General features: G+C 40.1%; 1 protein-coding gene across 1 annotated transcript in view; it reads left to right on the top strand.

Moving 5' to 3' along the window:
• Positions 1-23,429, top strand: part of PDSS2 (decaprenyl diphosphate synthase subunit 2) — a gene marked incomplete at both ends in the record, with an annotated part of 286,459 nt that overhangs the window by 165,200 nt on the left and 97,830 nt on the right. The window contains one exon of the mRNA XM_080700610.1: positions 5,390-5,464. Within this exon, the coding sequence (XP_080556736.1) occupies positions 5,390-5,464 (75 nt within the window). The remainder of the gene's footprint in view (positions 1-5,389; positions 5,465-23,429) is intronic.

The raw sequence follows: 23,429 nt of genomic DNA, 5'->3' as shown, positions 1-23,429 counted from the left end.
GTGGTTGTAAATTTAACAAATATAAAGTTAAGCAAATCATAAAGGCTGAAGAACATTTTTTAATTTAAAAATCATTTAGGAGCTATCACTTATACATTATTATTTTGTTGTCTTCTCCTTTCAGACATTTTTCTCTATATACATTAGCACAGATGGACATCATTCTGGTTTTACTATTCTGTTTTCTAACCAGTTGTTTTCCTTAAGAACGTGTCACATACATCTTTGTAGATAGAGCAATGTGAAAAAAAATTTTTTCACTGTTTTTCTCTAAACATCCTTCAACTTTTCTCAGATTTTTTATTTTGCAAAGACAATTTATTACAACTCGGGGCCTAGTTATCACAACACCTTTGATGAGGGCATAGTCATCATCTTAGTTTTTCAGTTAACAAAAATTAAACTGCCAGAAGATAAGAATGAAGCAATTATGTATTCCTTTGAAATTGATGAAATGTGCCCTTAAATTACCATGTAAGAAATTTATTGCAAGGGTCGATTACCTCAGATCTGTGACTGGCTTAAGATTCAGATGCACCTGAGTCCTCGCTATCGCTTCTCTCTGGTGAGCGGGTAGCGAGTGAGGCAGGGGAGCTCACAGGGCTTGAGAATAAGAGTCGGACGCACGCGGTCCACTGGCTCCCCTGCGTCGCAGCCTGCTCCCCACGGCCGCGGCAGGGCGGCGTAGGGGTCGCCGGCTCCCACCACTGACGCCGGGAAGGCTCGCCGCCGCCCGCTCACTGCGCAGTACGACCTCACTCAGAACACGGAGGGACAGTCCACAGCACCGCTATAGAGTCCAGTTTAAACATGACACAAATTGAAGAGCCTTTTTTGCATTTCTACATATAGGTAAGCAATGCTGTTATTATTGCAATCACCAGAAAACCAGAAAGGAAGAAACAGCTCCTGTTTAATAGCTCTTCAGATGGCTAAATAATCGCTACAGCCTTGACGGTGACCGTTATATAATCTGAAATCATGCTTCGGGATACAATAAGTCAACGCTTCAGAAATTTCTAACCTTGGTTTAAAATATCACTTCATGTGTTCTGTTGTTGAACTAAAGCCTACTTTCTTCTAAAATATTTGGACACGAAATTTCCAAAACACTATAATCTTGGTTTCCATGCTATACCCTTCATCTATTCAAGACTTGTACTGAGTAATAATACAGAGTACAGAAAAATAGTAAGTGAACTTGCTCATACTCATGTTCCAGAGTCCCCTCCTCTTCGTCTTCCTCTTTTTATATATATATATTGGAGATTAAACCCAGGGTCATTCATTCTACCTCTGAGCCACATTTCCCCCAGCCCACTTTAATTTTTTACTTTGAAACAGGGTGTCACTAATTGCTGAGGCTAGCCTCAAACCTGCAGTCCTCCTGTCTTAGCCTCCCAGATATTTGGATTATGAGTATGCACACAAATTCACCCCTCCCCCCCTCTCTTTTCAGTGCTGGGGATGGGGTGGAACCCAGGAGCATTCTACCTCCAAGCTCCACTCCCAGCTCTATTTTTTTTTATTTTTTTTTTCTGTTTTGTTTTGTTTTTGTAGTACTGGGGATGGAACCCAGAGGCTTTCTACCTCTAGCCTACACTCCCAGACCTATTTTTATATTTTATTTGGAAACAGGGTCTCACTAAGTTGCTGAGAGCCTCATTAAGTAGCTGAGGCTGGCTTCGAACCTGTGAGATCCTTCTGTCTCAGCCTCCCAAGTACTGGGATTACAAGTGTGCGCCACCACGCCCGGTTTATTCTTTATTTTGAAACCGGGTCTCACTGAGTTACAAAGAGCCTCACTAAGTAGCTGAGGCTGTCCTCTAACCGCTATCCTCCTGTCTCAGCCTCCCGAATGATGAATTCTCTCCTTGAAGCTTTACATATTTACTTGTCTGAGATGGAACTGATATGACCAACTAGTGCCATTATTTGTTCCATGCTACTTGGCAGTAAGCTTGATGTCACTATTCCCAAGCATTGGAGCCCTTCAAAAACCAGAACTCAATGATGTTACCTTTCAGAGACTCAACAGGGAATTCTTTGGTAGCTAGTAAGGTGGGTTCCCAGTTTAACACCTTAAAAAAATGAAGACTGTTTCATTATCCTTGTAGATATTAGGACCAGGAGGAGCTGGGAACAGGACTTTAGCAAAGAAAGTGGCCAGTAGAGTTCAGACAGAGGGAAAGGTTCATGTGAAAATGACAGATAAAAATGATAGCATGGACAGAGAAGTCTATAAAACAACAACATTGAAGTCTATAAAACAACAACAAAAACTATTTCCAATCTTAAATGCCTAATTATAAATACTGAGATTTTTTGTTTGTTTGTTTGTTTGTTTTTGTACTAGGGGTTAAATCCAAGGGCATTCTACCTCCAAACTATACCTCCAGCCCTATTTTTTTATTCTTTATTTTGAAACAGGGTCCCAATAAGTAGCTGAGGCTGTCTGTGAACCCTGACTTTCCTGTCTCAGCCTTCCAAATGCTGGCGTTACAAGCATAAGCCACCACGTCTGGTTTATTTTTTAAATTTTGAAGCAGGGTCTCGCTAAGTTGCTGAGGGTTTCTAGGTTGCTTTTCTCCTGTCTCAGCCTCCCAAGTATTGAGATTACAGGCCTGTGCCACCACTGAGATTTGCTTTTCTAAGAGCTCAGAATTTTAGAGCTAAGAGGGACCTTAAAGAATCATCTTTTCCAGCACCCTTCATTTTTATAATTGAAGAAAACCAGAGATCAAAATTAATTTGCCTCAATCTCACAACAAGCTTAGCAGTAGGCCCTGAACTAGAACCTAGAGACGCTAGCTCTGGTGTTCTGCTCTGTTCCTTGAAGTTCTCCAAGCTATTGGGCTTTCAAGAGTGACTATCAGTGAGACTCCTTTAGCCTATTTTCATTTTCTGGTAGGAAGCATTCACTTGTTTCCTGGGTATAAAGAACAAAAGTCATTGGACTTTTCTGAACATGGTTGCTCTTGTCTAGAACCAAGAAGTGAAGAAATCTCAGGTCTGGCTTTTAGACTTCTAGATTCTCGTCTGGCTGCCATTATACTTGCCAGCACTTTTGATAACTTGAACAAAGCATTCCCCTAGATTCTGAGGTGGGGGAAATGTTATTAAACAAGTGTTTTCTTATATTTAAGTATAACACATATCTGAACAGGTGAATGCCTGGGCAAAAAACCAAGTGAGAGAGAAAGATCAGATCATTTCAATGATCCTACTAAATATGAGTAGCTGATATCCCCATATTCTTTCTAGAAATATCTACAGTGTTAAAGGAGGGTACTTAAACACATGCCTGATTGTATCATTTTTAGAATTAATAAGCATTTCAGGCAATGGGAAGTGATTTCTTTGCCAATGGGCGAGTCATCCTGGCCTACGACAATCCCCAGGACGATTCCTATTTTTCACGATTGCTTTCCTTCCTCGGTTTGCTAATGCAGAGAAGTCTGAAGCCTTCTCCTTAATGGCTGTCACTGGCTACAGAGGTATATTCTGAAGTGTGGCCACTTGTAAGTACAGGTCACCGATAAATTGAGAACTTCTAAGTCAAGTCTGCCCATATTCACTAGTTGCATTAAAAGAGAGTCTGAGAACAAAATGTTTTTGTTGCATATGCCTGGTCTGGAATTTCAGGGAAGTAAAGGAACGCCCTGGTTATCCAGAGCCAGATCTGCTGTTAAAAGTTCACGCCATCATTTTGACATTTCATTTTGGACTTTCTCTTTGTGAATCCCTCTTCACGTTACCGGTACTGGTCTCAGAGCTCAAACTGTTTCAAAACCATAACATTTCTTAGTGAGTGACTGATCTGTATTATGTGTCTTGCCATCAGGGGAATCTCGGGATGTTGCTTGTATAAACTGTAATCCAACCTGATGCTGTGCATTTAGTTACAGTCTTTCATAGACCTATTGGCGATACTCAATCCTCCTGGATTTGGGAATAAAGCTTATCTGATACCTTCAGGGGAAAGTCCATTCATTTTTCTCTCTTCCCCACTTAAATAACTCAACACATCTGGTAACACTGTAGGATCATTGTCCTTCCAGTTCCTCTGCAGCTCATATTGCTACAATATTTCTTAAGTATTTAGTTACCTAAAGGACAATGTGATTAAAAAAGAAAAAGACTTTGTATAGGTCTTACAAATTAACCCATCTGCAGAGCTAGAAAAAAATATGCTTTTAATCAGCAAAATGTCCATATCAGCAGCCCTGTGTGTGTTACATAGTATGAATGTAAATAGAAAATTGGAGATAAATGTTCGGGTGTTCAAATTTTAAAGCAAGTCTTTCTACAAATTAATATAATTTGCCTCTAAAGAAAATGTGTATTAAATACCAAGTACCTGAGACTGAAGCATCTTGTTGTCTGGGGTCTGTGTCCTTTGGCTTAATAACGTCTTCAATTACAAGAATGATAAAAGCTGAAACACAATCCTTTAATTCAATCAGAACGAAGCTGAATTTTAGGAAGCGAAGAGTGGAAATGAGATACAGGACTGCATAATGTAGGAAGTTAAATATATCAGATATTAAGACTTTGTAAGAGTGGATGGGATTGGCTTGAAGAATTCTTGTTTGAAACGGCTGTATTTAACATTATCATTAATGCTGCTGCTTTAGCCTCTTGAACTGAGATGCTTTGTGCAAACAGCTATAAATTGTGCAGTAGTTCCAAAGAGACCATTTACGGGTTTTTGCTTGTTTTACACTCTGGAATAAGTTCAAAGCTTTTGATTTTGCTTGATTCTTCTTTTTCATTTTAATAGTCTGAGTCTTGAAAATAATACAGGTTTGATGAATAAAATCTCAATATTGTGTTTCTGTAAAAAATCTTCAGTGTTTATGGTACATTCGATCCAGGGGGCCTACATCAAATATATCTACAGTGCATTTTAAGTACAACAGAATGAATACATTTGAAAGATTTACCATTCTCTCGGTGTTGCTTTCCTTTCTATATTAAGTATGAAAATTAGCATTGTAATGGCTCCCAGAATGGGAATACTGAAAAAGTATTCACCTGACAGAAATAAACATGCAAAAAATAAATTGGATTAAGATTTTATTCATTATCAGAAATTTAAGCTTCTGTTCAAAATGGCTCTTACTGGGTTTTTACGTTTATTAGTTAAATGACTCTGCTTATTAATTTTTTTTTTGCTTGAATTATAACTGAAAAAAAATTGGATCACAGCTTTAATATCCAGGTGGGCAGTGTCATTTGCCAGGATCTTTGCACATGATCCTGCTTCCCCCCCCCCCTATCAAGCACAAATCCTGCTTGATGGCGACACGTTCTGCAACATCCTGAGGTACAAAATGGAGATAATTTTTTTCAGTGGGGCTTTTAATTTTTTCTTCTTGTGTTTTAGGTTGTGGAACTTTTAGCAAGTGCTCTGATGGACTTGGTGCAAGGAGTATACCATGAAAATTCTACTTCAGCCAAGGTAAAGAATTTCAGAGTCATCGTAAAATGTTAGATTAGAAGCACTCAGGGCACAACTGCAATTGATGAGTAAAAATGTCATTCTTGTTTTGTGTTTAAACTGTACATGACTTTTTTTTTTAGATTAGTTTTTAGAATTTTTACAAATTCCTAGCCTTATGCCTAGTACATAACAGATTTAACCAGTTACAACTACCTCTTCTCTGGCTGAATTCACAGTCCTTTGGCTGCAGCAGTCCAGTGGCTGCCCCGCTGCTCTGGCCAGCAGGGGGCTCTGTCCCGAGGTACCGGCTGAGGAGCAGCTTGTGCTTAGGTGGATGGACTCGCTCAGCCTTCCCTAGAGGAAAGGCCTTCATATCCTACAAAAATGGATCATGGGCTCAGTCCAGTGGCTGCCTGAGAGGTGGAAATGGAATGTCTTTTGTGCCCCAAATCCAGAATTTATTGCATTATTAGATTCTCTGTGATAAGAAGTAGGATGGTTGCAGTTGGGTTATTTTGATTAATTTTCTATGTCTAGAATTAAGATTTTTTGACTCATTTAGCAAGACATCTCAAGAAAGGTTAGGTTTTATTTCCTTAAAATGCAGTTATTTCAGTAGGAGATTAGATGTGAAGTAATCGCTTCATTGACCACCACCACCATTTGCCATGGTATAGACTATTATAAGGGACCCCCTCTCCCAGTGTTTCATTTTCTAACTTCTTTAGCTTCTGTATTAGCAAGATCTCACTCACTGCAAATTAGAAAAAATATGAGTGTGTGCACACATGCTAAGCATTAACATTTTCATTTTAATAGAAGTGAGACTAGGGTAACTTGAAATTTTTTTTTTTTTTCCGATACTAAGGATGGAACCCAGGGGCATTCTACCTCCAAGATACACCTCCAGCCCTAGTTTTTTTATTCTTTATTTTAAAACAGGGTCTCCCTGAGTTGCAGAGGACCTCACTAAGTAGCTGAGGCTGTCCATGAACCGCGATCCTCCTATCTCAGCCTCCCAAATGCTGGGATTACAAATGTGTGCCAGCACACCCAGCCTCCAGCCCTATTTTTTATTCTTTATTTTGAAACAGGGTCTCACTAAGTTGTGGAGGGCCTCACTGAGTAGCTGAGGCTGTCCATGAACCATGATCCTCCAGTCTCAACCTCCCAAATTCTGGGATTATAAGCGTGCACCACTACGCCCAGCTCTAACTTGGATTTTTTAAAAATCAATTTAAAATATAACCCAGGGACTCTAAATGATTTCGAGAGTAGTTGGTGAAGTATGAAAAACTACACCTTGGACATCTGCTAACGTTTGGTTCGGGGAATCACAGTGCCCACGAGGCGCATCCTACCTCACCTAAGCAGTCTGTTGATATGCCGGGACCTCACAAGCTGAGTCATCACACTGGACACTCTTTGCAGGCTTTCTCAAAGACAAGTGGGCTCTCTGCTGTGACTGAGGGTTGACATCAAATTGTCAAAAGAGTGGCTTCTGATCTAGTAGTTACCTTGATAAAATATGATAAGGACAATGGCAGCTAAGCAAGTACATTGTGGTAAACGACTTGCCTGTGTTTCTTCCTTTAATCTTTACAGAAATCATGAGCAGTAGGTATTACTACTGTTCCCATTTTTCAGATATGAAAACTGAGGTTTAGAAAACATTGGTCAGCTGGAATTTGAACTCAAGAGCCTGGGCTCTTAACTTCTTTTTCTACTCCCTACTAATGAAATATGATGTGTAGCCTCCATCTTGCCATCCGTGAGGTCTCACCAGATGTTGATGATAGTGACCTGTTTGCGCAATTGAGGGGGTTTTCCTCTGGGATATTTCTTAGGTGTTCAACTTAGTGCCATACAATATATTAGTATTTTACAGTTAAATATCTATTCATTTTTAAATGAAAGTGTTAATGTTGGCTTATGCTCGTAATTTATCTACTCTTACCACTGCCCACTCTAATTAGTCCAGTTCATTAATAACTTGGTGAAGATTTGTCAAGTATTTCTATATGATGGTCTGGCCTAATAGCAACAAGAGTGATCAATGATGAGGTGGCGCTTTACAGCTGACCTCTATCTTTTTTGTTCACAATCACCTAGGCTGGGAAGGGTGGCGTAGCATCTGAAAAGTGTTAGTCAATGCATGTTTTGAGTGTCAGGGTGAATCTGTTTTTATACTAAGCCCATGCTGCTTCTGATACAGTCTGTGTCTTCCTGGGAAAGTGAGAGGGAGCGAAGAAGACTTTGGAGGCCTCTTGATCACGTGTGTTAGAACCGCCGCTGAGCGAGCGCCACTTGCTGACGTTCTCTTCAGCCAATAGAGCGTACTCGAAGGAGTCGGCAGCAGTGCTTTACTCATCTGGCTTCTTTCCCCATCAACCTCCCCAGACACAGCCCTTAACGCACTTGAGCCTTTTTTAAGCGTTAAGATCCTGAATAGAGTTAAGCCATTTAAAGCATGGTTCTTTTTTAATAGTGGAAACAAAGAGTTGACCCCCAGCAGTGGGGTGCTCCTTGGTGCCTCCATTTGGGCCCCAGATCTAATTTAAGTTAACCACATTTCCCTTCCTAACCAGAAAAATTCTGACTTTTTTTTTTAAGTGTGCCTTGCCATTGTACTTTTGAGAAGCACTGCCCCCACATGGAGTGCCTTCAAGGTTGCCCTGTTCTGGCAGGACTGGGAAGCCACCACCAGCGGAGACCCTGTGGGAAGTGAGGCCCACTCTGTGGGTCTCTTGCTCAGCCTCCATTGCCTTGGGCCATTCAGTACACAGAAGAATTGCTTTGGGATTTAAAATAAGCTGCAACCCATGTCTTCTCTCTGGGGATAAGAGTGCACAATAGGGGTCTGTTTTCTATATGGCAGCTTAATGCAGGGATGGAGAACCCAGTAGGAATCTAGCTTTCTGAGCTGTGGGATCTATGTGACTGGGGTGGATACATTAAAGCAAACAGGGGAATTGGAACTGGATAAGCTAGAAATCACCTTCTTCCCAAAAAAGTTTGTAATTACCTAATTCTCCTTAAAGCAATGAAAATTTATAACTTAAATTTCTGGTACTTAACAGATTGTAGATAACTGCGACCATGGAAACATGTAAAGTAACTTAGGAAACTTGTTCTCTGTTCTTCCCATTAAAAAATATTTTTATTTGTTTGCATGTGCTAGTGGTTTGTGAACCGCTTCTTTCCTACAATAAAAATTAGCCATTGTGCTTTGTTTGCTGTTTGTGAGACGATATCTTCCCGCTGTCTACCTGTTTTCTCTGTGGCAACTAAGTGAAGAAAGAAGTATGTTAAATAGAAAAGTTACATTTTAAGTGGTTATTTGCCATCTGAGTTCCCCAGTTAAGCTCTGTTATTCACTGTACTTACTAAATATTTTACATTTAACAAAATTTACTTTGGGTTCACTCCTTAATATCTAAAATCTTTTCTGAGCTGGGCACAGTGGCACATACCCATAAACCCAGCTACTCAGGAGGTTGAGGCAAGATCACAAAATAGTAGACCCTGTCTCAAAAAATTGAAAGAGAGAGGGATGTCGCTCAGTGGCAAAGCACCTGTAGAGTCAATACTTATTACCAAAACAATTTTTAATTATCTTATTATAACTTCTTTAATGATTAGGAAAGCAAATACATGTTTATTAAATAAAATTAAAGGCATAGAAAAAAGATAAGAGGTATAAAAAAATCCCCGCAAAATAAATCACGATTATAAAAGTCTCCTTCCAGCTGGGTGTGGTGACTCAGGCTTGTAATCCCAGCATTCGGGAGGCTGAGGCAGGAGGATCACAGTTCAAGCACAGCCTCAGCTACTTAGTGAGGCCCTTTGCAACTCAGTGAAACCCTATTTCAAAATAAAGAATAAAAAATAGGGATGGGGGTGTAGCTCAGAGGTAAAATGCCCCTGAGTTCCATTCCCAGTACTGCAAAAATAAATACATAAATAATAAATAAATAAATAAATGTCTCCCAGCTAGGTATGGTGGTACATGCTTATAATTGCTTATAATTGGGAGGCTGAGATAGGAGGACCACATGTTGGAAGCTAGCCTCAGTTACTTAGTTACCTTTGCAACTTAGATAGGGCTGGGTGTGTAGCTCAGAAGTAGAATACCCCTGGGTTCAATCCCCAGTTCTGCCAAAAATTAAAAAAGAAAAATCCCCTCTCTTCTTCTCCCTCTTTCCTCTTTCTCCTCCTCCTTTGTGACACTTCTAGGATGGAACCCAGAAACTACACCCCAGCTCTTTTTTATTTTATTTATTTGTGTGGGGGGGTGGGTATAGGGGTGGAATCCAGGGGCATTTGACCTTCCAGCTACATCTTCTGCCCTATTTTTTTATTCCATATTTTGAAACCAGATCTCACATGAGTTGCAGAGGGCCTCACTAAGTAGCTGAGGCTGTCCGCGAACCACGATCCTCCGGTCTCAGCCTCCTGAATGCTTGGATGACAAGCATGTGCCACCACGCCCGGCTTTATTATTTGTTTTGACATAGGGTCCCACTAGGTTGCTGATAGTCTCACTAAGTTGCTGAGATTGGTCTTGAACCTGTAGTCTTCCAATCAGCTTCCCAAGTACTGGGATTATAGGCTTACAGTAACATGCTTGGCTAGTATACTTTTTTCTTTTTTTTTTTTTTCCTTTCTTCTTTTTCTTTTTTGGTGCTGGGGATTGACCAGGGGCGTTCTACCTCTGAGCTACACCCCCAGCCCAATTTTTTATTCTTTATTTTGAAACAGGGTCTCACTAAGTTGCGAGGGCATCACTAAGTAGCTGAGGCCAGCCACAAACCTGGATTTTCCTGTCTCAGCCTCCCAAGTGCTAGAATTACAATCGTGCGCCACCAAGCCTGGCTTCTCTTTCTTTTTTTTCTTTCTTTTTTCTTTTTTGCACTGGGGATTGAACCCGGAAGTATTCTACCTCCAAGCTACAAATCCAGCCTGATTTTATTTTGTTATTTGAAAACAGGATCACTAGGTTGCTGAAAGCCTCAGTAAGTGCTGCAGGTGGCTTTGAACTTGAGATCCTTTTGTCTCACCCTCCCATATACTGGGATTACCAGCAGGCACCAACTCAGTTTAGTGTACTTCTTTCTAGATTTTATCCTGTATTTCTCCCATTTTTGAGTTATTATTGTATATAAATTACATTTAGCATCTTGATTTATTCTTTTTCATTAGAAGCTTTCAAAATATAATTCTAATGGTTATTTACTGTTTCTTCACACTATTATACTATAATTTACTGATTTATTTCATAATTTCAGCTGCTTTGTTGGCTGGGGGGTACTGGGGATGGAACCCATGTGCCTTCTACCTCTGGGATACACTCCCAGACCTATTTTATATTTTATTTAGAAACAGGGTCTTACTACATTGCTGAGAGCCTCACTCAGTAGCTGAGGCTGGCTTCAAGCCTGCGCAATCCTCCTGTCTCAGCCTCCCACGTACTGGGATTACCAGGATGCACCACCACACCTGGCTTTGTTGACATTTTTAACTAATTTAATATTGTGAGAGCATCTTAGTGTATATAACTGTACTCTATTTCATACTATTTGCTTTTTTAAAATCCTGAAAGTAAGATTTTTATATTAAAAAAAGACATTTTCAATATATCCCTGTGCAAAAGAGTATTAATACCTTAGACAAGCCTGGCCCTTGGCTGACACCTGGAAACTTGGGTTTTGGAAGTGTTCCCACATTCTTCAACAGATAAGAATGACCCAGCGCTAAACATTCTGTAGACAGTGCTGTTTATGCTGAACACCAGCCTTCCCTCTGGGATTCTGGAGTTTTGGTCCATGCTAGGCAAAGCGTGCCTACATGTCCAACACCAATAAAATCCCTGAACATTGAATCTCCAACAAATTACCTTGGAAGACAGACTTTCATACATATTCTCACAACTCACTGGTAGAGAAATTAAGCATGTCCTGTGTGACTCCACTGGTAGTGGACTTGCGGAATTTGTATCTGGTTTCCTTCATACTTCATCCAATGAGACTCTTCCCCTGTGCTGGTTTTTTTTTTCTCTAATTTTTTTATTACGACTTGTTTACTCTTTTTTTGTGTGTGTGGTACTGGGGTTCCTAGAAGCCCTTCTATCTCCGGGCTATGCTCCCAGACCTATTTTATACTTTTTATTTGGAAACAGGGTCTCTTAAGCCAGCGGGGCTGGCTTCGAACCTGCGTGATCCTCCTGTCTCCACCTCCCAAGCACAGGGATTACAAGCGTGTGCCAGCGCCACCACGCCCGGCTACTCATTTATTTTTGTAATGATGATGATTAACCCCTGGGGCCTCTCACTGAGCTACATCCCCAGCCCTTTGTATTTTGAGATAGACTCTCACTAAGTTGCCAAGACTGGCCTCATACTTGCCATCTTCTTGTCTCAGCCTCCCAAGTCACTGGGATTGATAGGTGCGCACCAACACACTCAGCTTGAGATCATAATTTGTCATTTTGACATCATTTGATGGGTACCAACCAGTCCTAACAAATCATAAACCCGGAGGTGAGGTGGTCACCAGTTTTCTGAAACTTCATTATTTTCCAGACACTCTGGTTCCCTCCTAAGAATTCTAACCAAAGCCCTCTGCAGAGGCAGGGTCTCTGACTCTAGTTGGTGCTGAGAAGGGGAGAAGCATACCTCTTCCCTGTATTAAAAGTTCTGCTCACGTTGGCTCTGCAGATACCCAGGCAAGTGAGTTTTTAAAGAATTCAAATCACTTGGGAAAGACTTGCTTTTACAAGTCTTTGAAATTGAGCCGGGCGTGCTGTGTATGCTTGTTATCCCAGTATTTGAGAGGCTGAGACCGTAGGATCATAGTTCGAGGACAGCCTCAGCTACTTAGTGAGGCCCTCTGCAACTCAGTGAGACCCTATTTCAAAATAAAAGAATAAAAAATAGGGCTGGGTTGTAGCTTGGAGGTAGAATATCCCTGGGTTCCATCCCTAGTACCCCCACACATACACACACAAAAAAATCTATGAAATTGTAAAAATCAGGTTTTTTTCAAGCATAGGCTATATTTTCAGTTTTAGTCAGATTATTCCATATATATTTGGGGGGGGGCGGGTCTGGGGATGGAATCCAGGGGCATTTGACCTCCGAGCTACACCCCCTGCCCTATTTTTTTATTCTTTATTTTGAAACAGGGTCTTCCTAAGTTGCAGAGGGCCTCACTAAGTAGCTGAGGCTGTCCTCGAACCACGATCCTCCAGTCTCAGTCTCCCAAATGCTAGGATTACAAGCATGTGCCACCACACCTGGCGTTATTCCATATATTATGAGGAATATCATTGCTTTTTGGAACAAGATAACTTCTAATATTTACTTATTCTATCTTTATGCTTATCTTCCTTTGCTCTCAGACAACTTTCATATAAAATATAAAAATAAAGTAATTCAGCATACTAAAAAGTTATGAATTGTATCCTCTCTACAAAGCCCTATACCACCATCTAGCAGATAATGAAAAGATGAGGAAGAAGAGTTTTTCCCATTGAGAAAAATCACAGGAGGGAAATGTGAACAAGAGATACTTGTGGTTGGGGAAATCAGAAAAGGCATCAAGAAGGGGCTGACATTTGGGAGAGACATTAAAAGGTAGAAGGATACCTATACAGGGAGAAGGGCAACATTCCAAGAAAAGGAGACAGCATAATGAAAGGAAAGGAAACACATTCGAGACTGGAGCTTCTCTCATGTACAAATAAAGAGGCAGTGAAAAGACCAAGGTAGACACTTCACAAAAGAAGAAACACAAATGTCCAATAAATACATGAAAAAAAAAATCAGCATCATTAGCAATCAGAAAGATGCACATCAATACTACACTGAGATTCCATCGAACCCCTATCAGAATGGCAATCATCAAGAAGCAAGAAAACAATAAATGCTCGTGAGAGTGGGGCAGTTAGAATTCTTTTACACTGTTGGTGGGAGTGCAAACTAGTTCACCTGCTATGGAGATCAGTGTGGAGATTCCTCAGAAAACTGGGAATGGACCTACCATATGATCCAGCTATACCATTCTTGGGTATCTTTCCAAAGGGGCTGAAGTCATAAAATTGTAATGATGTATGCATATCCATGTTCATAGCACAAATCACAATAGCCAAATTATGAAACCAATCTTGGTGTCCATCAACAGATGAACTGATTACAAAATTATGAGATATACACACAGTGGAATTCTACTCAGCAGTAAAGAACAAAACTATGTCATTTGCAGGAAAATGGATGGACCTGAGGAACATTGTGTTAAGTGAGTTTAGCCAGTCATAGAAAGTGAAAGTTTGGGGAAATCAGAAAAGGCAGTAAGAAGGCTCTGATATTTGGGGCAGACATTGGGAGGGAGCTGAGGGAAAGCCCAGCAAATGCTGTGAGCATGTATGTCACTATCACTGCGATTTACATTATGATATGAGACCATAATGCACCAGTAAAAGCATATTAAAAAGCTGGGCATGCTGGTGTACACTTGTAATTCTAGTACTTGGAAGGCTGGGACAAGAGGATCACAGGTTCGTGGCCAGCCTCAGCTACTTAGTGAGGTCCTTGGCAATTTAATGAAACCCTGTTTCAAATAAAGAATAAAATAGCTGGACGTGGTAGCACACACTGGTAATCCCAGTACTTGGGAGGCTGAGACAGGAGGATTACAGGTTCAAGATCAGCCTCAACTACTTAGTGAGGTCCTCAGCAACTTAGTGAGACCCTGTCTCAAAATAAAGACTAAAATAGGGCTGGAGGTATGGCTCAGAGGTAGAATGCCCCTGGGTTCAACCCCCAGTTCTATAAAAAATAATGAAGAATAAAAAAATAGGGCTTGGGGCATAGCTTAGAGGTAGAATGCCCCTGGGTTCAATCCCCAGTACTGCAGAAAAATAAAAATTAAACAATGAGAGCAAGGTGGGTTTATGATACATTGGGGAAGCTCTGTAATGCCAGAATATAGAGCTAATACTACATTTAGTAATGAGAATTAGAGAAGTCTTAAAGGTGCTTAAACAAAATATGATTAGTGGCACCTTTGGGACAAACTGATTCAGCAGTGGTCTTTAGGATGGCTTACAGAGGGAAATTAGGGATTCTTCTTATTTCCAGTATCTGAACAATGCTTGTCAAATTAGTAGTAGCCTAAAATATTTGTTAAATTAATTATATAAAAAGTCTTAGGGCCGGGCATGGTGGCCCATGCTTGTAATCCCAGCATTTGGGAGGCTGAGACAGGAGGATCGTGGTTCGCAGACAGCCTCCGCTACTTAGTGAGGCCCTTTACAACTTAGTGAGACCCTGTTTCAAAATAAAGAATAAAAAATAGGGCTAGTGGTGTTGCTTGGAGGTAGAATGCTCCTGGATTCATTCCCAGTACCGGAAAAAAAAAAGTCTTAGGATGGTTGGAATGAAATATTTTTTCATCATTTTGGACAGTTTTATTAATATATAATAAACTGTAAGTAATTGAAGTTTAGTATCTGATGTTTTGGCATATGTTTAGAACAATGAAACTGTAATTGTAATTAAGATACTAAATATATCCATTACCCTCAATAAATAGTATCCCATTGTAAGGTTGTACCTCAATCTAGTTATCTTTTCACCTGTTGATGACATCTAAGATGTTTCCAGTTCAATGCTATTACAAATGAAACGACTTTAAATATTCATATATGACACCGGGTATGGTGGTGCACACTTGGATTCCCAGTACTTGGAAGGCTGAGAGAGGAAGATTGCCAGTTCACAGCCAGCCTCAGCTACTTAGTGGGGCCCTCCACAACTTAGTGAGACCCTGGGTCAAAATAAAGTATAAAATAGGACAAGTGGTGTAGCTCAGAGGTATAATGCCCCTAGGCTCAGTCCCCAGTACTACAAAAACAAATAAATAAATATTCATACATGGATAGTCTTATCATACATGCTTATTTCTCTAAGACGAATACCTAGGAATAGTCACATGTTTTTATTTCTTTCTGTTTCTTTGGGTAAACCTAGCAATGGATTTTGTGATTCATATAATAGGTATGTCCATATCATTTTTAAAAACTCCCAAGTGGAGTACATTTTACGTCTCTGTTGCCAGTATATGAAAGTTCCATTTGCCCTACATTCTTTCTAAAACTTAATTAACCGATCTTTTATATTTTAACCATTCTAATATGTGTGTAGTTTTATCTCATTATGGCTTTAATTTGTATTTCCCCAGTGAATAATAATGTTGAGCAATCTTTTCATGTACTTACTTGCCAGTGATACATCTTTTTTGGTGGTGTCTGTTCAAACATTTTGCCCATTTTAATTGGATTGTTTGGTATCATATTATGGAGGTGTTTCTGTTTTTGTGGTACTGGGGATGGAACCCAGGGGCATTCTACCTCTAAGCTACACCCCCAGCCCTATTTTTTTTCTTCTTTACTTTGGGACAGGGTCTCACTGGGTTGCAAAGGGCCTCACTAAGTAGTAGCTGAGGCTGTCTGTAAACCGTGATCCTCCAGTCTCAGCCTCTCAAATGCTGGGATTACAAGCATGCACCACCACACTTTTAATCCTAGTACTTGGGAGTCTGAGACTTGGGAGTCGTGTGTGTGTGTGTGTGTGTGTGTGTGTGTGTGTGTGTGTGAGAGAGAGAGAGAGAGAGAGAGAGAGAGAGAGAGAGAGAGAGATTGATTGAGAGATTTGGAATATTTTCTCCAAGTCTGGGACTAGTCTTTGCATTCTCTTAATAGTGTTTTTCTTTCCAAGACCAATTCTTAATTTTATGATGCCATTTTATTAATTTGGTTTTCTGTGTATTGTGCTTTTGGCATCATATCTAAGAAATTGTTGCCTAATCCAAGATCACAAAGAATTTTCTACACTTTTGTTCTATTTCAAGGTTTTAGATTTACATTCATATCATTGATCCACTTTGGGTTAACAGCTACATATATGGTAGGAGGTATGAATTAAAGTTGGGTTTTTTTATATTTGGAAATCTAACTGAGCACTATTCATCAGAAAACTATTCTACCTTCACTGATGTGGTCTGTTTCTGGATTCTCTGTCTCTGTTGTTGTTGTTTGGGTTTTTTTGATTTTTTGTTTTTGGGGTTTTTTTGTGTGTATACTGAACCCAGGGGTAATTCTGCTGAGCTACACTCCCAGCCTATTTTATTTATTTATTTATTTATTTATTTATTTATTTAGCGGTACTGGGGATGGAACCCAGGGCCATTCAATCTCCGAGCTTTGAACCTGCAATCCTATTTTTTATTCTTTATTTTGAAACAGGGTCTCACTGAGTTGTGGAGGGCCTAAGAGCTGAGGCTGTCGGTGAACAGTGATCCTCTGGTCTCAGGCTCCCAAATGCTGGAATTATGAGCGTGCGCCACCATACCCGGCTTTGTTTTTATTTTGAAACAGAGTCTTGCTAGGTTAATGAGAGTTTCATTATTTGCTAAGCTGCCCTCCAACCTGCAGTCCTCCTGTCTCAGCCTCCCAAGAACTGAGTATAAGTGTGCAGCATGGCATCTGGCTTCTTGATCATTTTTCAGCTGGGTTTTGTTTTTTTGGTGGTACTGGGGTTCCTGGAAGCCCTTCTACCTCCGGGTTACACTCCCAGACCTATTTTTTCTATTTTTTTTCTTTGGAAACAGGGTCTCTTAAGCCAGCGCAGCTGGCTCCGAACCTGCGTGATCCTCCTGTCTCCGCCTCCCAAGCACAGGGATTACAAGCGTGCGCCACCACGCCTGGCTTCTTCTTGATCGTTTTTATGTTAATATTTACTACACTGTTCTGGTTTTGATAGCCTTATACTCAGTCTCAAATTCAGGTAGTATGAATCTTCCACTTTGTTCTTCATTTGCTTTCTTTTTTCTTTTTTTCTGCCGTACTGGGATGGAACTCAGGGGACTTCTACCTCTGAGCTACACCCCCAGCCTTTTTTTTTTTTTTTTTTTTTTTTTGGTGGTGGTGGTGGTACTGGGGATGGAACCCAGGGACCTTTTACCTCCGGGCTACACTCCCAGACCTATTTTATATTTTATTTGAAAACAGGGTCTCGGTAAGTTGCTGAGAGCCTCACTAAGTAGCTGAGGCTGGCCTTGAACCTGCATGATCCTCCTGTCTCAGCCTCCCACATGCAGGATTACAATCCTGCACTACCACGCCCAGCTATTTTTTTATTATTATTTTTTGAAACAGGGTTTTACCAAGTTGCAGAGGGCCTCACTAAATAGCTGAGGCTGGCCGTGAACCCGGATCTTCCTGTCTCAGCCTCCCAGGTACTGGGATTACAGGTGCACCAAGCCCAGTCTGCCTCCCTTTCCTTTCTTCCTGCTCTCCCTCTGAGCACCAGTCAGCAGAGTCCTACCAGGTCCATCATGTGGCCTTTACATTCTTACTCAGTTCAAGCTACTTACCAATTTCCCTTTTGATTTTTTTTCTGTGACTTATGGTTTAGAAATTTGTATTTCCAAGTATTTGGGGAATTTTCCAGATGCCTCTCTGTTATTGATTTATTATACCATTGTGCTCGGAAATACTTTGTGTGGTTTGAGTTCTTTTAAATTTGTTAGAGATGTTTTATGACCCATATATGATCTGTTTGGGCAAATGTTCCATGTTCACTTAAAAACAATACACTATTATTGTTAAAAGAATGCTGTATAAATGTCAGTGACGTGATTGTGGTTGATAATACTGTTAAAGTCTTCTATATCTGTAATTATTTTCATTCTGCTTGTTCTGTCAGTTACTAAGACAAGTGTTTTAAAGTCTCTAGTTAGCCAGGCGTGGTGGTGGACGCTTCTAATCCCAGCATTTGGGGGGCTGAGACACGAGGATCATGGTTCGCAGACAGCCTCAGCTACATAGTGAGGCCCTCTGCAACTCAGTGAGACCCTGTTTCAAAATAAAGAATAAAAAATAGGGCTGGAGGTGTAGCTCAGAGGTAGAATGATGTCCTTGGAGTTCCATCCCCAGTAACGCAAAAAAACAAAGTCTCTGGTTGTAATTGTGGATTTCTCTGTTTTTCCTTGAAGATCTATCCATTTTTTCTTCATGTATTTTAAATTTATTAGGTACATTAACCTTTAGTATCACTATATTATCCTGATGATTTGATCCATTTGTCATTATTAACTGACCTTTTATGTCCCTAGCAGTATTCTCTGTATCTTTTTCTCTTGTGTCTCCTTTATCTGATAGTCATATAACCACTCTAGCTTTCTTTTTGTTAAAATTACTATAGCATTTCTATTTTATCTTTTTTACTTTCTTGTATTAAAAGTGGATCTCTTGCTGGGTATGATAGTACACAATTTTAATCTCAGTACTTGGGAGACTGAGACAGGAGGACCTCAGTTTCAAGGCCAGCCACAGCGATTTATCAAGGTCCTCAGCATAACTTAGTGAGACTCTGTCTCAAAATAAAAATAAAATAAGGATGGGAGTGTAGCTTAGAGGTAGAATGCCTCTGGGTTCAGTGCCCCGTAACACACACACACACACACACACACACATGGGATTTCTTGCCTGATGAAAGAAATTTAAAGATTCAACTAAAATTTTAAATTTAGTTGAATTTTTCCCTTTCAGTCTAAACAGCTTCTCGGGGGGGGGGGGTTACTGGGATTGAACTCAGGGGCATTCGAGCTCCACCCCCAGACCTATTTTATTTTTATTTTGAAAGACTGCTTGCAGAGGCTGTCCTTGAAACTGTGATCCTCCTGGCTTAGTTTCTGCTTTTTAATTTGTGTGTTATACATATCACGTGTTCATAGACATGATCGAACTTAAATCTACTATCTTGTTGTTTTCCATTTCTACCATTTGTTCTTTCTTCCCTTTTTTGCCTTCTTTAGATGTTTTTTCATAATACCATTTTATCTCTGTGTGTGTGTGTGTGTGTGTGTGTGTGTGTGTGTGTGTGTGTGTGCGCGCGCGCGCGCGCACTCGTGTGGTGCTGGGGATTGAACCCAGGGGCATTCTACATCTGAGCTACACCTCCACCTCCAGCCCTATTTTTTTTTATATTTGTTATTTTGAAACGGGGTCTCACTAAGTTGCAGAGGGCCTCACTAAGTAGCTGAAGCTGGCCTCCTGTCTCAGCCTCCCAAATACTAAGATTACAAGCATGCACCATCATGGCTGGCTTCCATTTTATCTTTAAAGGGGGGGGGGGGGCTTGCTATGTTGCCCAGGCTGGCCATGACTCCCCATCCTCCTGCCTCAGCCTCCAGAGTAGCTAGAATTATAGGCATGCATCACCACACTCATCTTTCTTTTTAGTTGCTATAATACTTTGATGCATCTTTTAGTGGATGCTCTTAAGCTCTTAAGTTTATAATATGTATCTTTAACTGAGTCAAGTTTGCCATCAAGTGACATATTTTTATTTATTTAAGTGTAAGCGCCTTACAAAAGTATATTGCTATTTCTCCCCACCCAGGCTTTGTGTTATCATTGTCATACATTTTAATTCCATGTATATTATAAATACCACATTTATTGTTATTATTTTTACTTTAAATATTCAATTATACTTTTTATGGTACTAGAGATGAAACCCAGGGCCATTCTACCTTCGAGAGCTACACCCGCAGCCCTAGTTTTTTTAATTCTTTATTTTTTTATAATATGTAATTTATTTATTTATTTATTTATTTTATTTTTTATTGGTGCATTGTATTCATACATCATAGTGGGATAAAAACTTTTGTAGACATACATACACACATCGCCCAGTCAGCCCCCACCCGATCCCCACCCCATTCTCTCCCCATCCCTCCCTCCCATGCTTGGCTTAGTGGTTGACATCTAGTATTATAGCAATTTATCCAAAATTAAAAATGATAATCTCACATAATAGTTTCATTTGTCTGATACCAAGCTTTTGATGACTTAAAGATAACATTTCAAAATTTCTTTTTGCTTTCTTTCTTACCAGAGAATATTTTTTCTCTTTTTTTAGGTGAAATTATCATACATTTATTTATTTATTTTTCACAAAAAATCTATCCTAATATGGAATATGGACTCTAGATACCCAAAACGATCTTGAAAAAGAACAAAGCTAGAAGATATATATTTTCTGATTTCAAACCATATAAAGCTACAATAATTGAAACAGTGTAGTACTATTCTAAAGGCAGATATATAAACCATTGGAGTTAAATAAAAGCCTAGAGCTAACTTCTTCCCTATATTGTCAAGTTATTTTTGACAAGGTTTCCATGAACATTTGGTGGTGAAAATAATAATCTTTTAACTAAATATTGTTGAAACATAATAATTACATGGAAAAGAATAAAGTTGGACCCTTACCTAATCCCATATACAAATATTAACTCAAAATAGATAAAAGACCTAAATATAAATCTTAAGACTATAAACTTTTAGAAGAAAATCTGGGTCATAAAACCTCACAACATTGAAATTGGCAGTGATTTCTTGGATATGATTTCAATGGCACAGGCAACAGAAGAGTATACAACCTCCCTAAAAAATAAAAAAGATATTGTATATCCAAAGACAATGTAAACAGAGTTAACAGTTACTAATAGAATGGGATAAAATATTTCCAAATGCTATATCTGAAGGTATATTAATATTCCAACAAGAAATCCTAAAAATTAACAACAATAAAGGCAAACAATACCATTTAGAGATAGGTAAAAGACTAACATAAGTAATGAATCTCCACAGATAACCAGTCTTAGTTGTCTGTTGGATGGAAACTCTTGCTTCTCTGGTTCTACCTATTTCTTCTTTGTAGTTAATCTCTTTGAGTATTTTCTCTAGTGCTGGTTTTGAAGACATAAATTCCTTCAGTTTCTGTTTGTCATGGAAGCTTCTTATTTCTCCATCTAATTTGATAGAAAGTTTTGCTGGGTAGGGAATTTTTGGCTGGAAGTTGTTTTCTTTCAGAGTTTGGAATATGTTACTCCAAGCCCTTCTGGCTCTCATAACTTGGTTTGGGAAGTCTGGAGTGATTCTAATTGGTTTGCCTCTGAATGTCACTTGGCCCTTTGTTTTTGTTGCCTTTAAGATTCTCTGCTTGGCTTCCACATTGGTCATTTTGACAATTATGTGGCGTGGGGATCCTCTTCTCCGATCCTGTCTAAAGGGAGTTCTATAAGTTTCCTGGACCTGTGTATCAACGTCTTGCTCTATGTTTGGAAAATTTTCTGCTATTACTTCCTTGAAGAGATTGTTGATCCCTTTGGTTTCACTTTCTTTTCCCTCCTCTATTCCAATTATTCTTAGGTTAGCTCTCTTAAAATGGGCCCATATTTCTTCAATGTCAGATTCCTGCTGTTGGATATTTTTTCTAGATTAGAAACTATGCGTTCATTTTTGGAATGATCATCTTCTAAAAGCGAGATTCTGTTCTCCATGTGGTCTAATCGGTTGTTTGTGCTTTGAATTGAGGCCTTTACTTCATTAATTGCATCTTTTATCTCTTTTTGGCTCTCTCTGAGTTCTTTTCGAAGCACCTCTATTATTTCTACAGTTATTTTCCTGATTTGATCTTCTAGAAATCTCTGATTTTCTGTTTTATCGGGTTCTGATGTTGTGGGGTTGTGGGCATTCATTGCTCCAGTATTATTCCTCTTTCCCATGATTTCGGAAGTTTGTGCCTTCTCTGGGTTCTTCCCTTGGGTCACTATGACTTCACTTAAGGTGCTCTGGATCTCGAGTCAGTAGTATCTCAGACCCCACTACTCCTTTACTGGGTTGTATCACAGAGTCTCTGACCCAGGGAGTCGATAGAGGCTGCTTTAAACTATGGGGTTGCCAGGTTGCACGTTCTCCTATGGTGTGATATCTCTGCCACCGCCCCTCCCCCACTGGGTCAAGTCCCAGGGAGTACAGTACTGGGATTTCTCCTCTGTGGCCCGCAATTTGACTCACTGTTCTTGAGTACGCAGATGTAGCTGTACTGGATTCGGTGAATTCTCTGCTGCTGCCGCCGGTGGCAATATGGCGCCGCTGCTACGCCTTCGGCCATGAGACTGGCGTATTTTTTCTTGGTTTTGATTTCCACTCTGAATCCCTGCAGCGTGTGCTGAGCTCAGCCACTGGGAGCTTTAGATTTTACCTGCGGCGAGAAATCCCGCCTGGCTGTTCTGCAGCGGCTCACCTCGGCTTGCTGTAGCCGTCTGGTGAACTCGCCGCTGCCACCGGCAGTATGGTGCTGCTGCCGTGTCCTCAGGCATGAGGCCGGTTATCTCCTCTGTGGCTCTGAGCTCTGTTCTCAGTCCGCTTTCTCTCTGGAGCCTGGTGATTTTTTTGTTTCTCTGGTGATGGTGTTTTCTGGCTATGAAAGGTGCTGATTTTGTGGTAATGGAGATTGGTTGTTAACAGGGCTCTTAAGCCCCCCTTTTCTCGGTCGCCATCTTCCCGGAAGTCTAATTCTTTATTTTGAAACAAGTTCTCAGTTTCAGAGGGCCTCACTAAGTAGCGGAGGCTGTCCGTGAACCACAATCCTCCAGTCAGCCTCCCAAATGCTGGGATTACAAGCGTGTGCCACCATGCCTGGCTCAATTATACTTTAAAGGTATTTAAATTGAAATATTTTATATTTACCAGTACAGTTAGCATCTTAGGTGTACTTTTTTAATTCAAATTTTCATGTAGTAGTGTTTTTCTTTCTTATTTCTAAAAGATTTCTTCTACCCTTATTATAGTACAGTCCTGCTGGTAACTAATACTTTTATTTATTTATTTATTTTTCGGTACTGGGAATGAAACCCAGGAGCATTCTACTCCAAGCTACAGCCCCGTCCTATTTTTTAGTCTTTTTTTTTTAAACAGGGTCTTACTGAGTTGCTGCAAAGGGCTTTGCTAAGCTCTGCAAACCACGATCCTCCACCCTCCACCTCCCGAATGCTGGGATTCCAAGCGTGCGCCACTGCCCAGCTATTCTTTATTTTGAAATGGGTCACTGAGTTGCAAAGGCCTCATAAG

This window comes from Muscardinus avellanarius (genome assembly GCF_963383645.1).
Source record: "Muscardinus avellanarius genome assembly, chromosome: 8".
NCBI classification, from domain to species: Eukaryota; Metazoa; Chordata; class Mammalia; order Rodentia; family Gliridae; genus Muscardinus; species Muscardinus avellanarius.
Note: the sequence above shows the minus strand (reverse complement) of the source record. Positions and strands in the feature narration are given on the sequence as shown.